Source organism: Pyxicephalus adspersus, chromosome 12, assembly GCF_032062135.1.
Source record: "Pyxicephalus adspersus chromosome 12, UCB_Pads_2.0, whole genome shotgun sequence".
Taxonomy (NCBI): domain Eukaryota; kingdom Metazoa; phylum Chordata; class Amphibia; order Anura; family Pyxicephalidae; genus Pyxicephalus; species Pyxicephalus adspersus.
The window spans coordinates 24,106,018-24,124,898 of NC_092869.1; the positions used below are offsets into that span (position 1 = coordinate 24,106,018).

Here is an 18,881-nt window from a genome sequence, read left to right on the forward strand (position 1 = left end):
GCAAACACCGGGAGAACCCGCAAACTTCATGCAGATAGAGCCCTGGCCGAGATTCAAACCTGGGACCCAGTGCTGCAAAGGCAAAAGTGCTAACCTCTGAGCCACCATGCTGCTGTTCATTTTTAATGTGGGCCCAGGTTGTAATTTACACGTCCTCTTGCTGTCATTTCATCACAATGATCACACGTTATTGCATTAACATTTTAGTTGAAAAGTAGTAAAAAAAAAAAAAAATATATATATATTTTTTGAATGTTTGCAAGGATTAAAATTGACATGACATAAGTTGTATCAAACCTATCACTATATAGATCGGTTTATTGCAGTGTTTCCCAAGTCCCTATAATAGATATTGATGATTTTTTAATTTATCTGTAAGGGTGACAATTCTTCCAACTGGCCAGCAATGCAAGAGCTGTCTTTCCCTCTGACCACCATGAGCTGCAGAGCTCCAGTTATAGTAACTATAAAGGAAGTTCCCCCAAAAAACAGAATTTTTTTTCAAGGTCTTCCCCATGTTAAAAAGTTGAGAAAAGGTTGGTTAAACCAATTGTTTAAATTACACAATCAATAAAATGAATCAATGGGTAGCCAATAACCAGTTCTGTGTGCTGGTTTTCCAGTAAAAAGTGATGGAAATTTCTGAAAGTTGTCATGTGTATGGTTAGCCTTACAAGGGTTGCTTAGTATATATAAAGTAAGGTGGAATGTTACATATTCTCTATTCCAGAGGAGAACAGAAGGACAAAGTAACAATCAGTGTATGACCTGCAAATACAATAAAAGGAACAAAGAAATAAAAATGTGACATTCACATTAAATGACTTTCACATGGAAAATGTGTATTTGCTATATAGAATCTCTATAATAAAAGCAAAAGGAAACATATCATAGTTTTGAGCAGATTTTATGTATTATAGTCAGGACTGAAATGTATACTTAGGTAAAAATATAATAATTATTGTATATATGTAAATATGTATTAGTAAAGGTTACTTTTATTATCTCATAGTCTTCTATCCAGGGAACATTTGTTATATATCAAATTAGGAAGCCCCTACTTTCACAGCAGTGACCCCTTGATTATCAAATGGCTGTGTAAGAGGATTCTATCTGACATAGGGAGCTGCAAAGCAAGCTGCTCTGCTGTACTGTATCTATAGAAAACCCAAAGTGCTCTGGGAAGCCTTTGTTGTGTATTAAACCAGTGTTTTTTGTAACCAGGGTTCCTCCTAACCTATCTCTGTATCTGTAAGTATTGTAAAGAAATTCATTCTCACATTCACAAACACAGGCACTAGAACATGTAACTGCACCCAAATCTTAGCAGGCTCTCCTCCTTTATTTGTAAACAATCTGCTGATGGCGTTGTGGGCAACCATCTGACCCCGATTCCTAAGTCTTTGTTGTAGTTTTCAATGATCTTTGGGAAGGAATAACTTCATAATCAGTGCAGCTACAGAGATGGTGGCTTGTTTGTAGCTCATTTATTCCAAGTTAAACATATATGTACACGTTTTTAGTCTGTCTATAGTGAGGACAGGTGCACTTTAAAAGATATGTAAACCCAATAAGTAAAATCTTATGTAAATGTTACCTTGTCAATCAGCACCTTTCATTGAAGTTGAACTGTCACACATTGATATGCTGCGTAAATCTCAGAAGTAGAAAGATAGGAATATAAATCATTTGGTAGATAAAACACCCTTTTAAGTATTTCATCTGTGTAATTAGCTGTTTGCCTGGAGCTCAGCTTTAAAATAATACTTAATGATCCTGCTATGAAGGACTTTTATCAGGCTTTTCATCTATCTATCTATCTATAGTAACACCATGTCCCTGTCAGGTTCCTACATTGTCACCCCGCCACACAAACATTCAATACAGGCTGCAAGATGGAATTTAACACACATTACATTGGCATGGTCCATTGTTGTAACCATCTGTAAAGCCACCCTAAGAATGCCATGCAGTGATCTCTGCATATAGACAGGATGTGTGTAAATAAACTACATACAAAATATAAAAACAAGAATTTTATTTAAAAAAGAATTATGATACCCAGTGCTTTAGCAAGCTAAATGCCATTCAGTTAAGGTTTACATCTAATTTATTATAATATTATAATAAGACTAGTTGGTATGATCCAAATCATGTATTTTCCTATGAGAATGGTTCTCCTAAATGTGGAGATGCACTGTTCCCTGGAGGTAATAAGTTCAATCATATTACAAATGACAAAGGATTCCCAGAGCAGTCTGATAAAACCCATCTAACCTCCTGCATTCGTTTTGGGTGCCAAAGGTTTTTTAGGCTGCTGTTGTGCTCATTGCCCTAGTTTGCAGGAGGGACAGTCTTTGACCTCATATCCCCTCCCCAGGTAATCTTCATCATTTAGACAACATTTCCCAGAACTTCTTTTGCTCTAACATATCATGTAAGATCAGCAACAGATGTGCTGGCTAAAACAACCCTAGGAGTGCAGGGCTAGGAGTGTAAGTCGTGAACAATTCTCTAATAGACAAGGTAACAGAACATTCTTTCATAGGGGGCAGATGAGCGTTGTCACCATATTAGAGGAAATGACATGTAACAAGGTGGAAGAATCATCAGGTGCTGTGACTGCTTAGAAAAGAAGGTAAAAAGAAAAACACCAGGACTGATTTATTTTACTTTTATATTGCACAACCTATGATCGGTCGTGATGACCGCCTATCATGTTGTTAGCCGTATCCGTACGTTAAAATTGGTTTCACAAAACATGAGCTTCAAAGGGCCCCAGAGGTCTCTCTCTGGTCCCGTTTCTCTTTTCAAAACACAAGAACAGAAATAGAACTGGCAAGTGCCTGATGTCCAGAGGAAGGGGCGCCAGAAGCCTCTCCTATCAACACAAAGCATAAACAGTCTGCTCTGCCTGCATATAACAGAAGGTCATGCCTTTTCTGCTACTGAAATTATTCACATTCTTTGGCACACAACAGTGATCCATGCAAGTATTCTTCCATGCAGGTCAGACTGAAGACTTAACAAGTTGTGTCAATTTCAAACATGGCCTTCGCACTTACAAGTGAGCAAGGTTACGTTAAATTGAAGGGAAGTGAGGACTATGACATACTACTGAATGGGACACTAATATTTACTGACAACTCTCCTCCCGTAAATACACACAAACCATCTCACTTTAAAGCCGTAACTGATTTTGTTTGTTTTAACCTTTATTAGATTACTATTTCTATTGGTTAGGCTTCTACTCAATACCAGCCTACTTACCACTTTAAAACCCTTTTTTTCTACAGATCTCAATAGCTCAAGTTGAAATTTACACAAATATGTTTTAGGAATATACCGGGCCTGGCCAAAAAAAGTATTTAATTGGACTGCCTTTAGCTCTAACTACAGTACATATTTGTCTTGGCATTGTTTCAATAACCTTATTCGATGTCCCAACATTTATTTCTGTCCAGAAATAAATGAACGTTTTCCCATGATCTCGTACTGATGATGGGAGAGTTAGCCCACTGTATTAAGTTTTCTGCAGCCCAAAAATTCTCAATAGAATTAGCTAGGGTGATGCAAAATCTATGTGAGCCCAATAAATCCTAACTTTCTCACCTTGGAATACGAGTGTGCCATTAGGGAACTAAGTAAACCAAGGGAAAAACCTGGTCATTCAGTATATTCAGGTAGTCAGCTGATCTCATGTTTTGCTCTTTATTTTACTAAACTTCAACCTAATCAGCTGAAGAAACCCCAGATGATAACTCCCACAGGCTGGGAGGGGGTCTCTTTTTGGTCAGGCTATGTGTGCGTGTATTTCTCTAATATACACACACACATACATCACAAGGGTGACAAACCTTAAAGCAGGCCTAAACTCAAAATTTTTACTTTACATAAAAGGATAGACAACCCTTTTATATCAAGTAAAAATGTAATTTGTTCTTTTTAAGTGCAACACCCTTTAAAAAAAAAAATGTATATATAAATAAAAAAAAGGGTGCACTGCGGCAATTTAGATAGAATGGGAGTGCAGAGCCTCCCGGAATATATACATGATGCATCCTGGGAGGCTCTGGCTGCTCCTTCTCAAGCATGCACAGAAGGAGCTTTTTCTTTAATGAGAGTAAAAAAAATACCAATCTCACCCATGCACAGTGAGATTGGCACTTTTTTTTCCTCATCTACGTCCCCCGATCTCGCACCTGTGCAGTGTGAGATTGGTTATGTACAAAGAAGAACCCAGAAGAAGACCAAAGAAAATGGCGGCGCATAGCACTTCCTCCACGCTGGGATGAAGAAGAATAACGGGAAAACGTGGGACCCAATCGAAGAAACCTCCTGATAGATCAACAGATCTGCAGGATTAAAGGTGTGTTTTTTTTTTTTTTAATTTCGTTCTGCTTTAGGCTGCTGGGTGCACTGGCAGACAGTTATACTGGACAGCACATCAGGAAGATGTTGATAAGTGAGCAATTCAGGATACCGATGTGGAAATTGGGAGGTATTTTTTTTTTTTTTGCAAATCACCATAATGTTTAAATATATCTTGTAATGACAGTGTCTCCTTAATCCATGTTGTTACAGATTACTGTTAAACATACAATATGGTTAGGTTAATTGGCTTACACCCAAATTGGCCAAAGACTTCATCATGGCATGTGACTATGGTATGGACATTAGATTGTGAGCTCCTTTGAGGGAATTAGTGGCATGACTACAGGGCTGTACAGGGCTGCCTAATATGTTGGTGCTATAAAAATACCAGACAATAATATGGTGAAGCACCTGCTTTTCATCACATATTACAGCTAGAACTGTCCTTCTCTTTTATACACTGTGTTTTCAGCAAAGTTTTTCCTTCACATGTGTTTAGAATAAAACCACAGATCCTTTGCTATTTTATTCTAATAATAGAGGTAGAAAAGTTGGCAAGTCTCTCCCACAATGTATATGTGCTGACTTAAAGCGTACCTAAATTTACAAATTTCACTTTACATAAAAGGGTAGGATGAAGTACCCGGAAGAAGAGATGAAGATGGCAGCCCCCAGAGCGCCGGCTCCGGGACGACGCGGGGCCAAATGCAGGACACCCCCGGATGAGTCGAACTGCGCTACGTGAAGGAAGGTAAGTGTTTTTGGTGGGTTTTTTTTGGCTGCTTTCAGTTTAGTTCCTCTTTAACTCGGATTCCAGACATGAATGTGGCAAACGCAGAGCAGTCAAAGTGAATGTCAATAACTTCAAGGAACATTAAACAAAAAACTGATAAAAGAACACAATCTTTACATGTCCTGTGTGGATTTTTCTTTAGTTTTATGAACAACAAGTGTAATACTTTCTTTATTTGTCTACGTTGCAACTAATTACCCATTTACAAAATTAAATTTCTTCTAAAAGCACATTAACCTCTTTGCTGCTGGGTCGATTTTTTTATTTTCCACATGTACAGTTATGAATTCACTAATGACCAAAAGAAACATACTTCTAATTCTGAAAACACAGAACCCAGGAAATAACAAATGTTGTATGTCCTCCAATTCTTGTGCAGATGTTTATATTGATGTAGATATCAGTAAAAATAGAAACTTTTAAGAGCATGTACACTCCTGAAAACAATCAAAAAGCACATTTTCAGCACAGTGGTTCAGAGGTTAGCACTCTGGCCTTTGGTCCTAGGTTCGGATCTCGGCCAGGACACTATCTGCATGGAGTCTGCAGGTTCTCCCTGTGCAGGGTTCTCCCCGGGCCCTTTTAGCTGGGCGCACCACCCGGCACTTTTTAGCACCCACCCTGCTGTTTTTGGGTGGTTACTGAAGCGTTTGGTCACAATACAGGTGGCTGCCACCCACCTACAATTTCTTCCCGCCCGGCTTAAAAAAATGTCTGGATTGAGCACTGCTGTGGTTGCGTGGGTTTCCTCCAGGTACTCCGGTTTCCTCCCACATACCAAAAACATGCAGTTAGGTTAATTGGCTTCTCCCCGAATTGACCTTAGACTGTAATAAAGACATATAACTAAGGTAGGGACATTAGATTGTGAGCCCCTCTGTCTCTGTGTGCCTCGAAAGTGTCATTGGAAACGGTGCAATTTAGGTAAATCTAAGTTTAATATTTTGCAGCCTGGTCTGTGGGCTTTAAGAAGTCTTTGCTGTGTGACCATAACACAAGTCACTATGTCTGTGCCCCACAGTTTCTTTCATTTAGAATATGACACCCGAAAATGGAAACATACCTGTCCTGTGGTGCACCATTACACACATATTGCTTTCATGCATTGCTGTGCATTAAAAGTCTCCTCAAATTAAAGAGGTTTATTAAAGCAAATTAATTCCACAACATGGAAAAATGGCAGTGCGCCTTTCTTGACTTTGCCCACTTAGGCCTAAAAAATCTGAGCATAGCACATCTACACATTTTTTTTTTTTTTTTAAGTAAAAAGCATATCAATTAAATTAGAGGAGTTTGCTCAAGATAGTTTGTTCTGGAGATCATAAAAACGTATTCCAAATGGAGGAAAAGGTCTTGGAATTCGACTTTTAATCCATATGGTTCCTGTTGACATGAATGCCTGCAGAGCGGTGACTCACTTATGTCCACCTCTGCTCCACTCCTTGCTCATAGCCAGGAGCCACCCTAATAAAGCTACAACACTCATCTGATTCTAAAAAAAAGCTTGACTTACTATCCGTGAAACCAAACCCTTTTACCAATCCCCAACCACCATTTTCCCAAGCCCTCAAGATTATATACTGCCAATACAATCTAGGTGAAATACCTTATTTTTTGTCCCTACAGGCTTTTGACACCAAAATGACTGGGCCCATAAAGTCAGCCTTCTTTGCTGGTTATGGCCTCTTCAACATTATTTTAAATAATGCTAGGGAGAGAGTAATAAAGTAGGTATCTCTACATTTTAAACCTTTAGTAAATTAAGCATTTAACCAATGCTGTGCTTGGGGGACGGATTTGAGATCCAAGTTAATTCAGGAAGACACCAGTGAGAAGTTAAAATTTTCTTTTGCTTTGGCAAAGGCTCAGTGGGCATCAAGAGTACTAAGGCTGTGTACACACATGCAATAATGGTTGTTGGAAAGGATCTTTCACGATCCTTTGCAATGATTGCATGAACGGGTCCTGTACATACAGAACCGTTATGCTCTATGGAGAGGGGAGAGTGATGGAGCGCCACCCTGCAGCGCTCTCTCCCCTTCACTTGCATTACTATCGTTCGTCTTCCATGGATTCGCCAGGACGGTTGTTCGAACGATAGAGGGCGAGCACTGTATACACGCCAGATTCTTGTCCGATTAGCCCTGAGCCAATTATAGGATGAGAACCATTGTACGTGTGTACCTAGCCTTACTGAGCCTACATTTCTGCATATACAAGACATTAAAACTTTACAGAACTTTAGAACTTTACTCCTTTTAAACTATGTAAAACGGAGGGAAGATTCTCCAAATATTCCTATAGAAGATATGGAATCTAATCTGGCAATATTCCAGCTGTATGGGTCGGCAGCTTCATGGATTTTGTATACATCTGACAGCGGAATGTTATTCTGCTCACACAGAGCTACAACTGATATTGTGAAACTTCATCAGCTCCAGCAATGTTATCTGCATGAATCAGCGAGAAATTCCAAACTGCAGGTTTCAGCCTGTATTCTCCTTGGTTCTGTGTCTGAATGTTGGCGAGATCCTGGAACGTTCCTCAGTATTCCTAATGTGCAACAATCATAACCATAAAATGTAAGGTGGTACAGCTTGAAATTCAGAATATTGTTACCCAATAAATCTATATTCTGTAAAATGAAGGAAGATATAAAAAAGGTTTCTGCACAATCCTCACCAATAATTATACGTTATTATCATATAGTAAGTAAGTAAAAAGTAATTTATAAAAAAACAAAATTGCTGCCTGAGACCAAGTCGTATGGTTTCCGGCTACCTAACAGTTCTGTTGTTTCCCAATAATTAGGAAGAATTAAAAAAATAATGTCATCATCTGTATCAGGAGAGGCAAAATTCTTATCCATTTTTTAATCTCTCAAGAAGTATACCTTTGCTTTTATTATACGTGCCCAATAAATATTCCCCTTTTCCCCAGATCTTATACTTGCATGTTCCTGCTCCTTGTGGATCTATAACCTGCTAAGAACCATAAATGTACAGAAGAATCCCATTTATTCATAGAAAAGCCTGTCCACCACTAGATCTAACCATGACCGCCTTTTATTATGTGGCTTTTATTGCACACGTGTGGTCTGATGGAGCTACTTTTAACAAGGAGCATGTGTGTGCAACAAAGTGAAAATCTACAAGAACCAGGAACAGGTAAGGGTGAATTTAGGGGATTGGTTTATTTAACGTGAAACTAAAGTTCCACTTTAAAAAAAACACAATCAGGCCAGTCATTATTTCAGAAAGGAAGAGGTGATGTCCCTTCTTCAATAATCCCTCCTCCCTGCCTGAATACTCAACAATTTCGGCTTCCCCTGCACATGCTGGGAATAAATATTACGCTATCTCGGCCTGGCAAGTTTAGATGGCCTATGACTTCAGGAAGAGCAGAAGGAAAAAGACGGAAGTGCCCTGTGATGGAACAGAGACAGATGAGTATAGCAGGTTTAGTTACACTTTAATAGACAAAACAGTGGAAAGACAGAACACACAAAAAAGTATAAATTTAATGATAGTATGCAATGCCAAGCTGCAATATCTAATATCTAAAGTACTTTTTTGTATTACCCTCCCTGGCGGTCTGATTTATTATTGTCTGGTTTAATATTGCAGGTCTGTAATTGTTAGGAATAACTCCCTTGTATGATAAAGTTTGAAACACAAATCATAAATTATAATATATTAAATAATTATAAAAAATAATGAACCACAAACCACAGAAATGCATAGAAGGAAACTATATCATACAATACAATGTTACAGACTTCCTTACCCTTTATGTGATGTTTGGTATCTTTCCAAAACACAGACACTGCAACAGGGGAAAAAAATCCCCTAGGCACAATTAACATCTATGTGTTGTATAGCATGATGTCTATTTTAAGAAAATCCTGCTAGCTAAAATGTTTGCTAGTATTCATCAAATCTATTTTACAGAGATTAATGGTACAATGTGTGTAAAGTGCAGTGTAACACATAACCATGCAGGGGTGAATGGGCTTGTACAAATTTCAGCATATTTAAATATATATATATATATATATATACACACACATATATACATAGAGCTTGTAATTGATGTAAACTAAAACCCTAGAAAGTTATATTAGTCATGATGGAGAAGACCTTAAACCTTTGTGTAGACAAAGGTTTATTGGGGGAGGTATTCTTTAATATTAAGATTCGTCCTGTTCTAGAGCGACAACACTGCTTCTCGATAGACAAAGTACAAGGAGAGAGTTGTTACTGGGGGATTTATTGCACAGCACTGCGTAATATGTTGGTGCTATATAAATACTGTTCAATAATAAGAACAGTGAGACAAGAATGACATTATATAGAGGATCAGATGGGAAAAGGAAAAAAGAATGCAGCCAGCATATCAAGGAACAGGTAGGCTGCAATGCATTAAATTTGTGCTGTTGTAATTGAACAGAAACTCAGTATATTGTAGGAAATAATGGCTTATTAGCTATGCAATTTACTTTTACAAATTAAAAATTAAATTTAAACCAGTTAAATGCTTTCTAGGTGCACCTACAGACCACAGAAGAGCAGGGCAGATAAGTATTCAGTCGTTTTAGTGGACTCTTACTGGATACTTTAGGATCTCCAATATTCTCCTTCATCCTCCAATTACCTTTTCCTGCTCCACGGAGTCTTCCTTGTAAGATCTGTATGGTGATGGATCACCTTTTCATTAAAACTGAACTGTATAGTCCTACAAATTATTGCTTATTTAAAAATTGGAGATTCTTATCCAACCTAGACAGAGTACTGAGTTTCTACTGAGGATTGTGGCTTCATAAACAGAGAATTTAGGAGAGACTTGGAATGTAATCTTGGATCTTAGCCTCATCTTACAGCAGAGGTTACTTTTTTGCAGTGTGTGCATAGTGTGCAGGTAAAGACAACATGTTCTACCTGGTGTAATGTAAAACCATCAATCTTCCCCAAGAATCCATGAAATTAAACCAAAATGTTTTCTGAGAAAATAAGTGCTGGTCAGAGGTCACCTTAAAGTGGAACTAAAGTCCCACTTTAATTATTAAAATATTACTGTACAGTATTTATACATTGCCAGCGTTCTCCCCAGGCCCTTTTAGCTGGGGGTACCACCTGGCACTTTTCAGTAACCACCCTGCTGTTTTTGGGTGGTTACTAAAGAGTTGGGTCACCATACAGGGGCTGCCACCCACCTACAATCGCTGCCAAGGCGTTATATTTTGCTTAACTGAGCATGCCGCTTTAAGTTGGATGTCTAAGCAATCTGTTGGTAAAAAACAGCTGAAGTTACACCCACATCCAGACCTGTACATGTAAACATTATGGTCCACCCCTCCTGGGTTTCCGTACTGAAAAGCATGGCCAACCATAATTTTAACATACCAACAAGAAATGGAAAAAGGTAAAATGTGCACATCACTTCAGTTATCTGTATTTGTGACTGGCTATTTTTTCCATGTATTTTTCTAAATCATTGGGTGCCAATCAGCCAGGACTTCGTGTGGTGGAAAGCAATATAAGTGGCAGCGGTGGACAGGAGGCGAGTACCGAAGCCAGAGCTTTCTTTCACTTCCAGAAAGACTTGAAAACAGAAAAAAGACCAATGCTGTGCATGAAGGATATTTCAATAACACAACTATAATTAGGATTGGAATACAGAGCTAACAACCCCAAATCCATGGTCAGTATTCATAGCAGCTAATCATACATAAATATTATTACAGGCAGAAAGCACGGTATGCAGTCTTGAAGAAGGAACAGGAAATAATGCTGCCAACAAGATCTGATTAGATTAATGTAGCAGGGAAGAACCCAATGACTGCGGCAACGATGTACAGGTTGCTGTCAAACCACACAAATATAGCCTGGCTCTGGGAAATGCCTCTATCCTGTCTGTAGGAAACTTGTTCCATTCTCCATTATAAATATTTACTGACGTGTAATGCAGAATAAAGATGGAGCAGATCACGACAGCATGTTTCCCTTTGTGTGCTAATTGTTTCTTAGTGAGAGCTAGGACCGGGGCCAAACTAGAGACGTGAAAAGTCATCAGGGACACGGAATACTGAGCACAGCCATGAAACAACAAGGTGACTACATATACTACAGGATAAGGTCAGCAAATATCCCCAATATGTCAAACCAGTAAAAATGATATTGGTGGGGGATAGGAACATAGATGTCTAGGTTAAGATTTCAATCCCGCCACACACCAATCCTCAACAGCTAACGTGGATTAGGAACAAAGAACTCAAGTGTCTCTATAAGCAAAACCTTACTTAGGATAAAGGAAGGTTGGACCCCTCTGTGCAGTTTTTAGGGGAGATCCGCCTCTCTTTTTAGTGAGGGAATCCACAGTATGAGAGTTTTGGCTTTACATTCACCACTATAGGCAGATGCTCTTTAAAGGAAATTTTTATTAGGAAAGTATAATTTCCTTGCTAATCTCTTCATGTGAAAATGCTGGCACCTTGGGGATCAGGATGATCTATGGATAGTCAGCAACAATAATCTACATAACACCCCAGCACCGGTTCCCTTTAAAATGCCTGCTGACTATATACCGACATGACTGGTTCCAGCAGTCATCATGAAGGGCCTGGTTCTTCTGATGACGTCTGTAAGGAATAGACATCAAAGTGCATGTCAAAACAGGTCGTAGGGACTAAATATGAATTATGTTACATTTTAAGGAGTATTGATTGAACTGCAGAATGTCAACATGCACAACTTCTTCCTACCATAGAGTTGAAGCATAAAGCACGTTGGCTCAGTGGTTAGCACTCCGGCCTTTGCAGCACTAGGTCTCCGGTTTGAATCTCGGCCAGGACACTATCTGCATGGAGAAACATACTTCTAATTCTGAAAACACAGAACCCAGAGAATAACAAATGTTGTATGTCCTATAATTCTTGTGCAGATGTTTATATCGATGTAGATATCAGTAAAAATAGAAACTTTTAAGAGCATGTACACTCCTGAAAACATCCAAAATGCACATTTTCAGCACGGTGGTTTAGAGGATAGCCATTGGTCCCAGGTTTGAATCTCGGCCAGGACATTATCTGCATGGAGTTTGCAGGTTCTCCCCGGGTTTGCGTGGGTTTCCTCCGGTTTTCTCCCACGTTTCAAAACCATGCAGTTAGGTTAATTGGCTTCCCCCCAAAAGTTAACCTTAGACTGTATTAATGACATATGACTATGGTAGGGACATTAGATTGTGAGCCCCTTTGAGGGATAGATAGTGACATGACTATGGACTTTGTACAGCACTGCATAATATGATGGCGCTATATAAATATTGTGCACAATGTGGATTCTTTCACTCATTGAGTGACTTATAGGCCACCTAATGCCTTGATAACCATCTATCAGGGGATACTTATACCTACCTGTGCACTGTGCCAAATATTACCTTATGGCACTTGTATGGGATTGAGTCATTTTTCTTGCTTCTTGATCCCTTTCAATTACTCACACATGTATGTTTTAACCTCCTGAAGAAGCAGCCCCGTCTTCTGCTGTGAAACGCGTTGAGTACTATCCTCACTACTGATATATTGTAATAAATCTCTAGAGATCTTTTGCCTACAATGGCTTCTATCAGAAGTTGGTACCTATTGATACCTACATGTTTTGAGTATTCTCTTCTGCAATTATGACGTGATTCATAATTCTTTTAAAATTGGGACACTCCTGGATCTGCTTACCCATCTATTGGGGCTACCCTTAACGGGTCCCCCAAACTTACTAGTAAACTGATTGCCCATATACTGGTGGGAGCTCGCACCCTGATTCTGACCAGATGGAAGTCCACCTTGCCTCCCTCTTTAGAGGATTTATATACCTGTATCCAGGATGTTCGTCTAATCTAATATCTTACGGTCCATGGTTTTTAAGAAACATTGCTGATGTTGAAAATCCTTTAGGAGTCTAAAAAGATCTCATTGGTTTATCCTATTTTCTCTGTATATGATTATTTAGGGGTTGGCACATATATCGAATTTGTTGGTTATATACTTTATATATGTTTTATCTACCAAAAGTGACCAACATTAGACTTAACAATTCCCTTGGGAAAGTTTCCTTTTTTTATATATATATAAGGTGTTTGAAGAAAGCAATCAGGACTAGACTGGAACAAATGAATCCTAGGAGTTCCATCGCCCTACTAATATTGTCTGTTTGTACCAAACTGCTGTGGGCAGTGCTGAAAGTGTGAATGGTAGTGGTAGTCCTGTTTGTAACCTCTATCTTCCTCCTCCCCATACACACAGATATCACTTTATTTGGTTTGCTAGTTCTCTTCAGTGCCAGTCACATGACTAAATATGTAGGCATTAAGTCATGTGATCTCCAAGCACGAGCCAAGATTAGAGTTCAGGTGTGAAACTCAAATACACAGTGGGCCAAAATTAAAAACTTAAGACAAAGTCGAGGGCCAAACTTGAAACTGAAAAAGCACCGCTTTTACATTTCCCTGCGTCAGGAAAACAGTCCAATGCGGGGCTTAATTTTATGAGTGGCTAGAACTCCCTTTTCACTGAAATAGCACCGCTACTACAATTCCCTGCGTCTATAAAACAGACCAATGCAGTGCCACACATAGGCAGAGAGTGATGCTGGGAATTTTAGTAGCGCCGCTATGTCAATGCAGAGGCAGGCAGCTGCAATTCATATTTAGGATTCCTTTGGGGACCAAAAAAAAACTACGTTGCGGGCCAGAGTTTGACAGCCCTGGGTTAGCAGGATGGCAATCAATGTATTTTCTTCAGCTAAAGGTAGGGATTTCAGCCCTTTCAATGCTCCACTTATCCATCTCTGTAAGACCATTATCATGAATAGTTCATGTTAATAGGTGGAAAGTCCTAATAGGCTCCAGCTGAATGTGATCCAAACACATCCAACGCATAGAAGAAGCCAGATCTAACACAATAATGGGATTACAACTCCCAGATGAGCCGAGAATGTATTTGCTTTTGCAGATTCACAAAATCCTCGGCATCTTACTAACAGCAGTCTTTACCGTAACATTTTCTTAAACTCCGAGTCTCCCCGATGAACATTAAAAAAGGCTGCTTCACACAATCAGAAGGTTCTTTGGTATATTTCTGCGCTTCCTAAAAACCTAATTATGATGGGACTCATTAGAAAAAGACAAAGGCATGCTTGTTTTACAGCTGGCTATTCAGGATTAGATGTTCAAAGCAATTTAGAATAATAGCACTTTGTATTGTTGTGCTTGTCATAACAACTCTGGGTACAATTCAATGGTTTGTGTGGGTGGTTAGGTCATCTTATTTTTACTGACATACCTCATCAACGTAAAAGGCTATTAAAGCCGACATGAAACGTCAGCCAACTTCAACAAAGATAAGGTAGCAAACAAATTGCTGGCTGGTTGGGTGCTATCAGAGAAAGGGACTCTGTGGTGTATATTATACAATAAACAGTGTTCATCACAGAAATTTTTTAAGCTGAGTGGGAAGAAGTTGTAGATGGGTGGTGGCCCCTGTATTGTGACCGAACTTTTCAGTAACCACCCAAAAACAGCCAGGTGGTCACTGAAAAGTGCCAGGGATGCACCTGGCTAAAAACGGGCTGGGGAGATAACCAATATTTCACAGGGAGCCCATCCTCAGTCTCTGGAAAGTTCTAACTATGACAGCTTTTGAGCTAACATAGATCTTCTTTTTTCCCTTTTTCAAGGTTTTTTATCAATTGGAGAAGATTGTGTGGCTGAGCATGTGAGCAAAGTACAGGTTGGATTTCAAGGGTTTATGAACCTTTGTGTAAAATGCTGCTAACTTTCTATTGATTCTTCAATCCTTACAGTCTGTATTATTACTCCAATAGTGACGTGTCCAGATGTCAACCAGCCATCCACATGGGGAGATTTTCTACAGAATGACTAGCGGGCTGCATCTGTGAAAGTATCTCATTCACATTTTATCCCTGAATCTTTTCTTCAATATCGTCTGGTCACAGACGGGTTAAAGCAGCCAATGCCATGTGGATCACACAAAGTTTATTTATTAAACAGGGAATCAGACATTCCCTCAACATTCACTAGTGGCAATCAATTACTACCTTTGAAACATATGGACCAAGAAGATTCCCACCAGAGAATGTGTGAGGGAATGTTTGATTCTCTGTTATATATTGTCATTACCATACACATTCTTGTGAAGAATGCAAGTGGAATCCGGTGCAGAAAGTTGCAGAATCTGCAAGTTTCCCTGATATCTACTTATAATGCAAAACACCCAGATTCATACAATTCCAGCAGGTATAACCTGCAAACTGTATTACACACCAGTCCCTAAAACACAAAAACAGTTTTATGTCTCCAGATTTCCTTTCCAGATTCAAGAAATCTTGTATTTAGGTGAAGAAAGAACTACATTCTCCTCACATTAATCTGTAATCTGTACTGTCAATTCCCTAATGTAAACATAACCTAACATAAGCCTAACGCTGATCGCCATATTGTGCAGGTGATATATGAATGACCACAGCCCACCACCAATACCACCAACTATCTTAAAACCTTGAGTCACAACAAGCATGCAGATAAGAATTACTGACTTTCCTGTTATGCAGAACTGCTTTGGATCTGATTAAATCCAGAAAAGAGCAGGAAGGATTCGGCTATGGCAGTACCCAGAATTCTTTTAGCATTTATTCAAACCAAGAATCTGAGTCTTGCAATCTAAGCTCAAACAGTACACAAAGACTTCTCTACTAAAAGACTAAGTCTGAGATCATCCTCATACTAAACCCCACCACAGTCCTTCCAATGTAAAACAGCAGAGCCTCCGATGACCCCCTTCTTCAGAATATCACAGCCAAATAAAGATGAAGGTTAGGTGTAAGGGTTGGGGATTCATCTTCCCTTGGGTAGAAATCAAGGCGAGTCCAACAACCAAACCACAAGCACTAAGGGATTTGTAGGCTAAAAATGCTACTTGCATGCCCCACAAAGCAGCAATATTGTTCTACAGACCACAGAGCAGCAGTATATATAAGCAATTTACTAAAGCATATTTAATCAAACTTGTCATTGTCCTTCAAATCCCACCAATGTCAGATCTTACTTTTACATTCCTGCACCTGATCTAATCTGCATTAACAAATCAATAAACCGAACACCTTTCTACTTTACCATATCTTGTTTCTCATCCATGCCCTTCAGGCATCTCCAACAAAAAGGATGACAAAGAAAACTAAATACTGATCTGAATTCCAAAATTTCCCACAAGCACAGCTTAAGTGACTGATGTAGTAAATAAAAGAACCCCGAACATCATTGTTCTCCCCTTCAAGCTGGGTGCACCACCCGGCATTTTTCAGTAACCAGCCAGGTGTTTTTGGATGGTTTATGAGGAGTTGGGTCACAATACAGAAGCTGCCACCCACCTACAGTTTCTTCCCACCCAGCCTAAAAAACAATTCTGGGTTGGACACTGTAATGTATATTATTTTTATCCCTTGCAACCCCTTCTTAAGTCTAGAGTCACACCACAGAGTTCCACATGAAGGTATGAAGTGGTCCTGGAGGGAGCCACCGATTCTTCACTTTGATGAGCCAAATAACAAGTCCATGGTGAAGAATTTACCAGCTGGCAATAACAACCAGGTCATTTCTTCTAACTCTTTTCAGTAAATGTTCATGTTTTCTATATATAAAGGTAAACAGAACACAAATACAAAAACCATCAAAAACTATTTTGGTTCATTTCACACCAAACAAAACAAAAAATATATGAAAACAAAATCTACTTAGCGATACATTTACTTAATAGCATATTAGGTAAATATTCATAATTTTCAAATCAAACATCAAGAACAAGCAAAGGGCATTCAGCAATAGGGAATAAACATCAGAAACATAAAACAAATGACTTTGAAGAAATCCATTCCAGGTTTGCTGGATCACCCAGCTTCACTGATGATAGTGTATTCTCTCCAGCCTTGGGGAGCTTTAATAAATAATACCTAATTTGGGGGGTTAGGCAGGTAGGACAACAAAAGTTTATATAAAGTACAATTATCCTTACACAAATACAGATACAAAGCTCAAATCTCATAAAAGACAAAAAACAGAAAACTCTGTTCCCATAATACTTCTTACATGTCGGTCGGGAGAATATTTTATAAGGAGAGCTACAATATTTATCAGGAACATGAGTGGTGATAATCAGTCACACTTCTGGATGTATTTGTGACGCCCAATCCTGTACAGATCTGTAAGTGATTTATCATTGAACTTGGGTGACATGTTTATTATTAGCGGATCAATATTTTGGAACATAATAATTGGTGTTTTATAATCTTTTAGAATACAGGCTCTCATCCAGGGATACATGGACACCGCAGGGCAGATCTACTTCTTAAACTTTTATAACTCTCCCCCAGAAATTTCCCCCGTGCCTTCATCCTGTCACCGCCAGATCTCACCCTGTGCCTTCCTGGCGTCACCCCCCGGATCTCACCCCGTGCCTTGACCCTGTCACCCCCTTATCTCACCCTGTCACCCCCAGATCTCACCCCGTGCCTCCCTGCCATCACCCCCAGATCTCACTCCATGCCTTCCTGCTGTCACCCCCAGATCTGACCCTGTCTTCTTATCCTGTCACCCCCATATCCCAACCCGTGCCTCCATCCTGTCACCCCGAGATTTCACCCCATGCCTTCTTGCAGTCAGATCTCTCTCTGTGTCTTTGTGTTGTCACCCCCAGATTTTGCACCCCCTCCAGTCACCCCCAGATCTCATCCAGTCTCCACATTCTATCACCCCAGTGCACATACAATACCTTCATCCTATCACCCTAAAATACATCTTGCACCCCCAGATCTCACCCTGCACCCCCATTCTATCCCATCTCTTCCTATCCCTACATCGTCCAGCAGGGGGCACCGCAGCCTCGCCCACACCCTTCATCCCAGCATCACCCCGGGGCCCCCTCCCCATCACACCCCCGGCCCCGCACAGCCTGCTCACCGATGACGATCCGCAGGTGTTTGAGCCGGGTCAGCACGTCCTTCTTGGGGTCCAGCACTTTCTGGCTTGATTTCTTCACATCGCCGTGAGTTTTTTTAGAGAACATCCCGGAGGAGAGAGATGGGAGCAGGGCGGCGCCGGCTCGGTCCCGGGGGTTCTCCCCGCCTGGTAGATAGACAGCTTTACCCGGGAGGAGGAGTGCCCGGTCCCTGGGATGTGACGGGAGGGCTGCGGGTCTCCCCGCTCTGACAGAAGCAGGTTACACCGATACATCCAACATGGCCGCCCCCTTCTGTCTCCAGGATAACAAAGCAATCGATCGCCGAGCCATCCACCGCTCAGCACTCCCACCTAGTGTCACAATAAGGAATACCATGGCTGTTCTATGCCTCCCATTAATTACATTTTACATCAGTCTGATCATTTATAATCAAATGTTACAGTGTAATTACAGCTAAGATCAAACATTAAAAAGGTGATCACCAAATATAACTCCTGATGTAAGAGAGGCAGGTCTGACTCGGAAGATGGTGTGTTGGACCACTGCAGAGAGACTGCTGCTTCACTAGAGCAAGAAGGGATTCATTTCAACCTGTAGTTGCTTTCTGAATAAATTGAACACCTTTGAAAGTTCATATGGGCTTAAAAGAGCCCATATCAATAGAATACATGTGTTATTTTAAAATGGAAT

General features: G+C 39.9%; 1 protein-coding gene across 1 annotated transcript in view; it reads right to left on the minus strand.

The window, feature by feature from the left end:
- Nucleotides 1-18,479, minus strand: part of RALGAPA1 (Ral GTPase activating protein catalytic subunit alpha 1) — a 110,919-nt gene extending 92,440 nt beyond the window's left edge. The window contains exon 1 of the mRNA XM_072427635.1: nt 18,191-18,479. Within this exon, the coding sequence (XP_072283736.1) occupies nt 18,191-18,296 (106 nt within the window). The 5' untranslated portion in view covers nt 18,297-18,479. The remainder of the gene's footprint in view (nt 1-18,190) is intronic.
- Between the last annotated feature and the right edge of the window lie 402 nt (nt 18,480-18,881).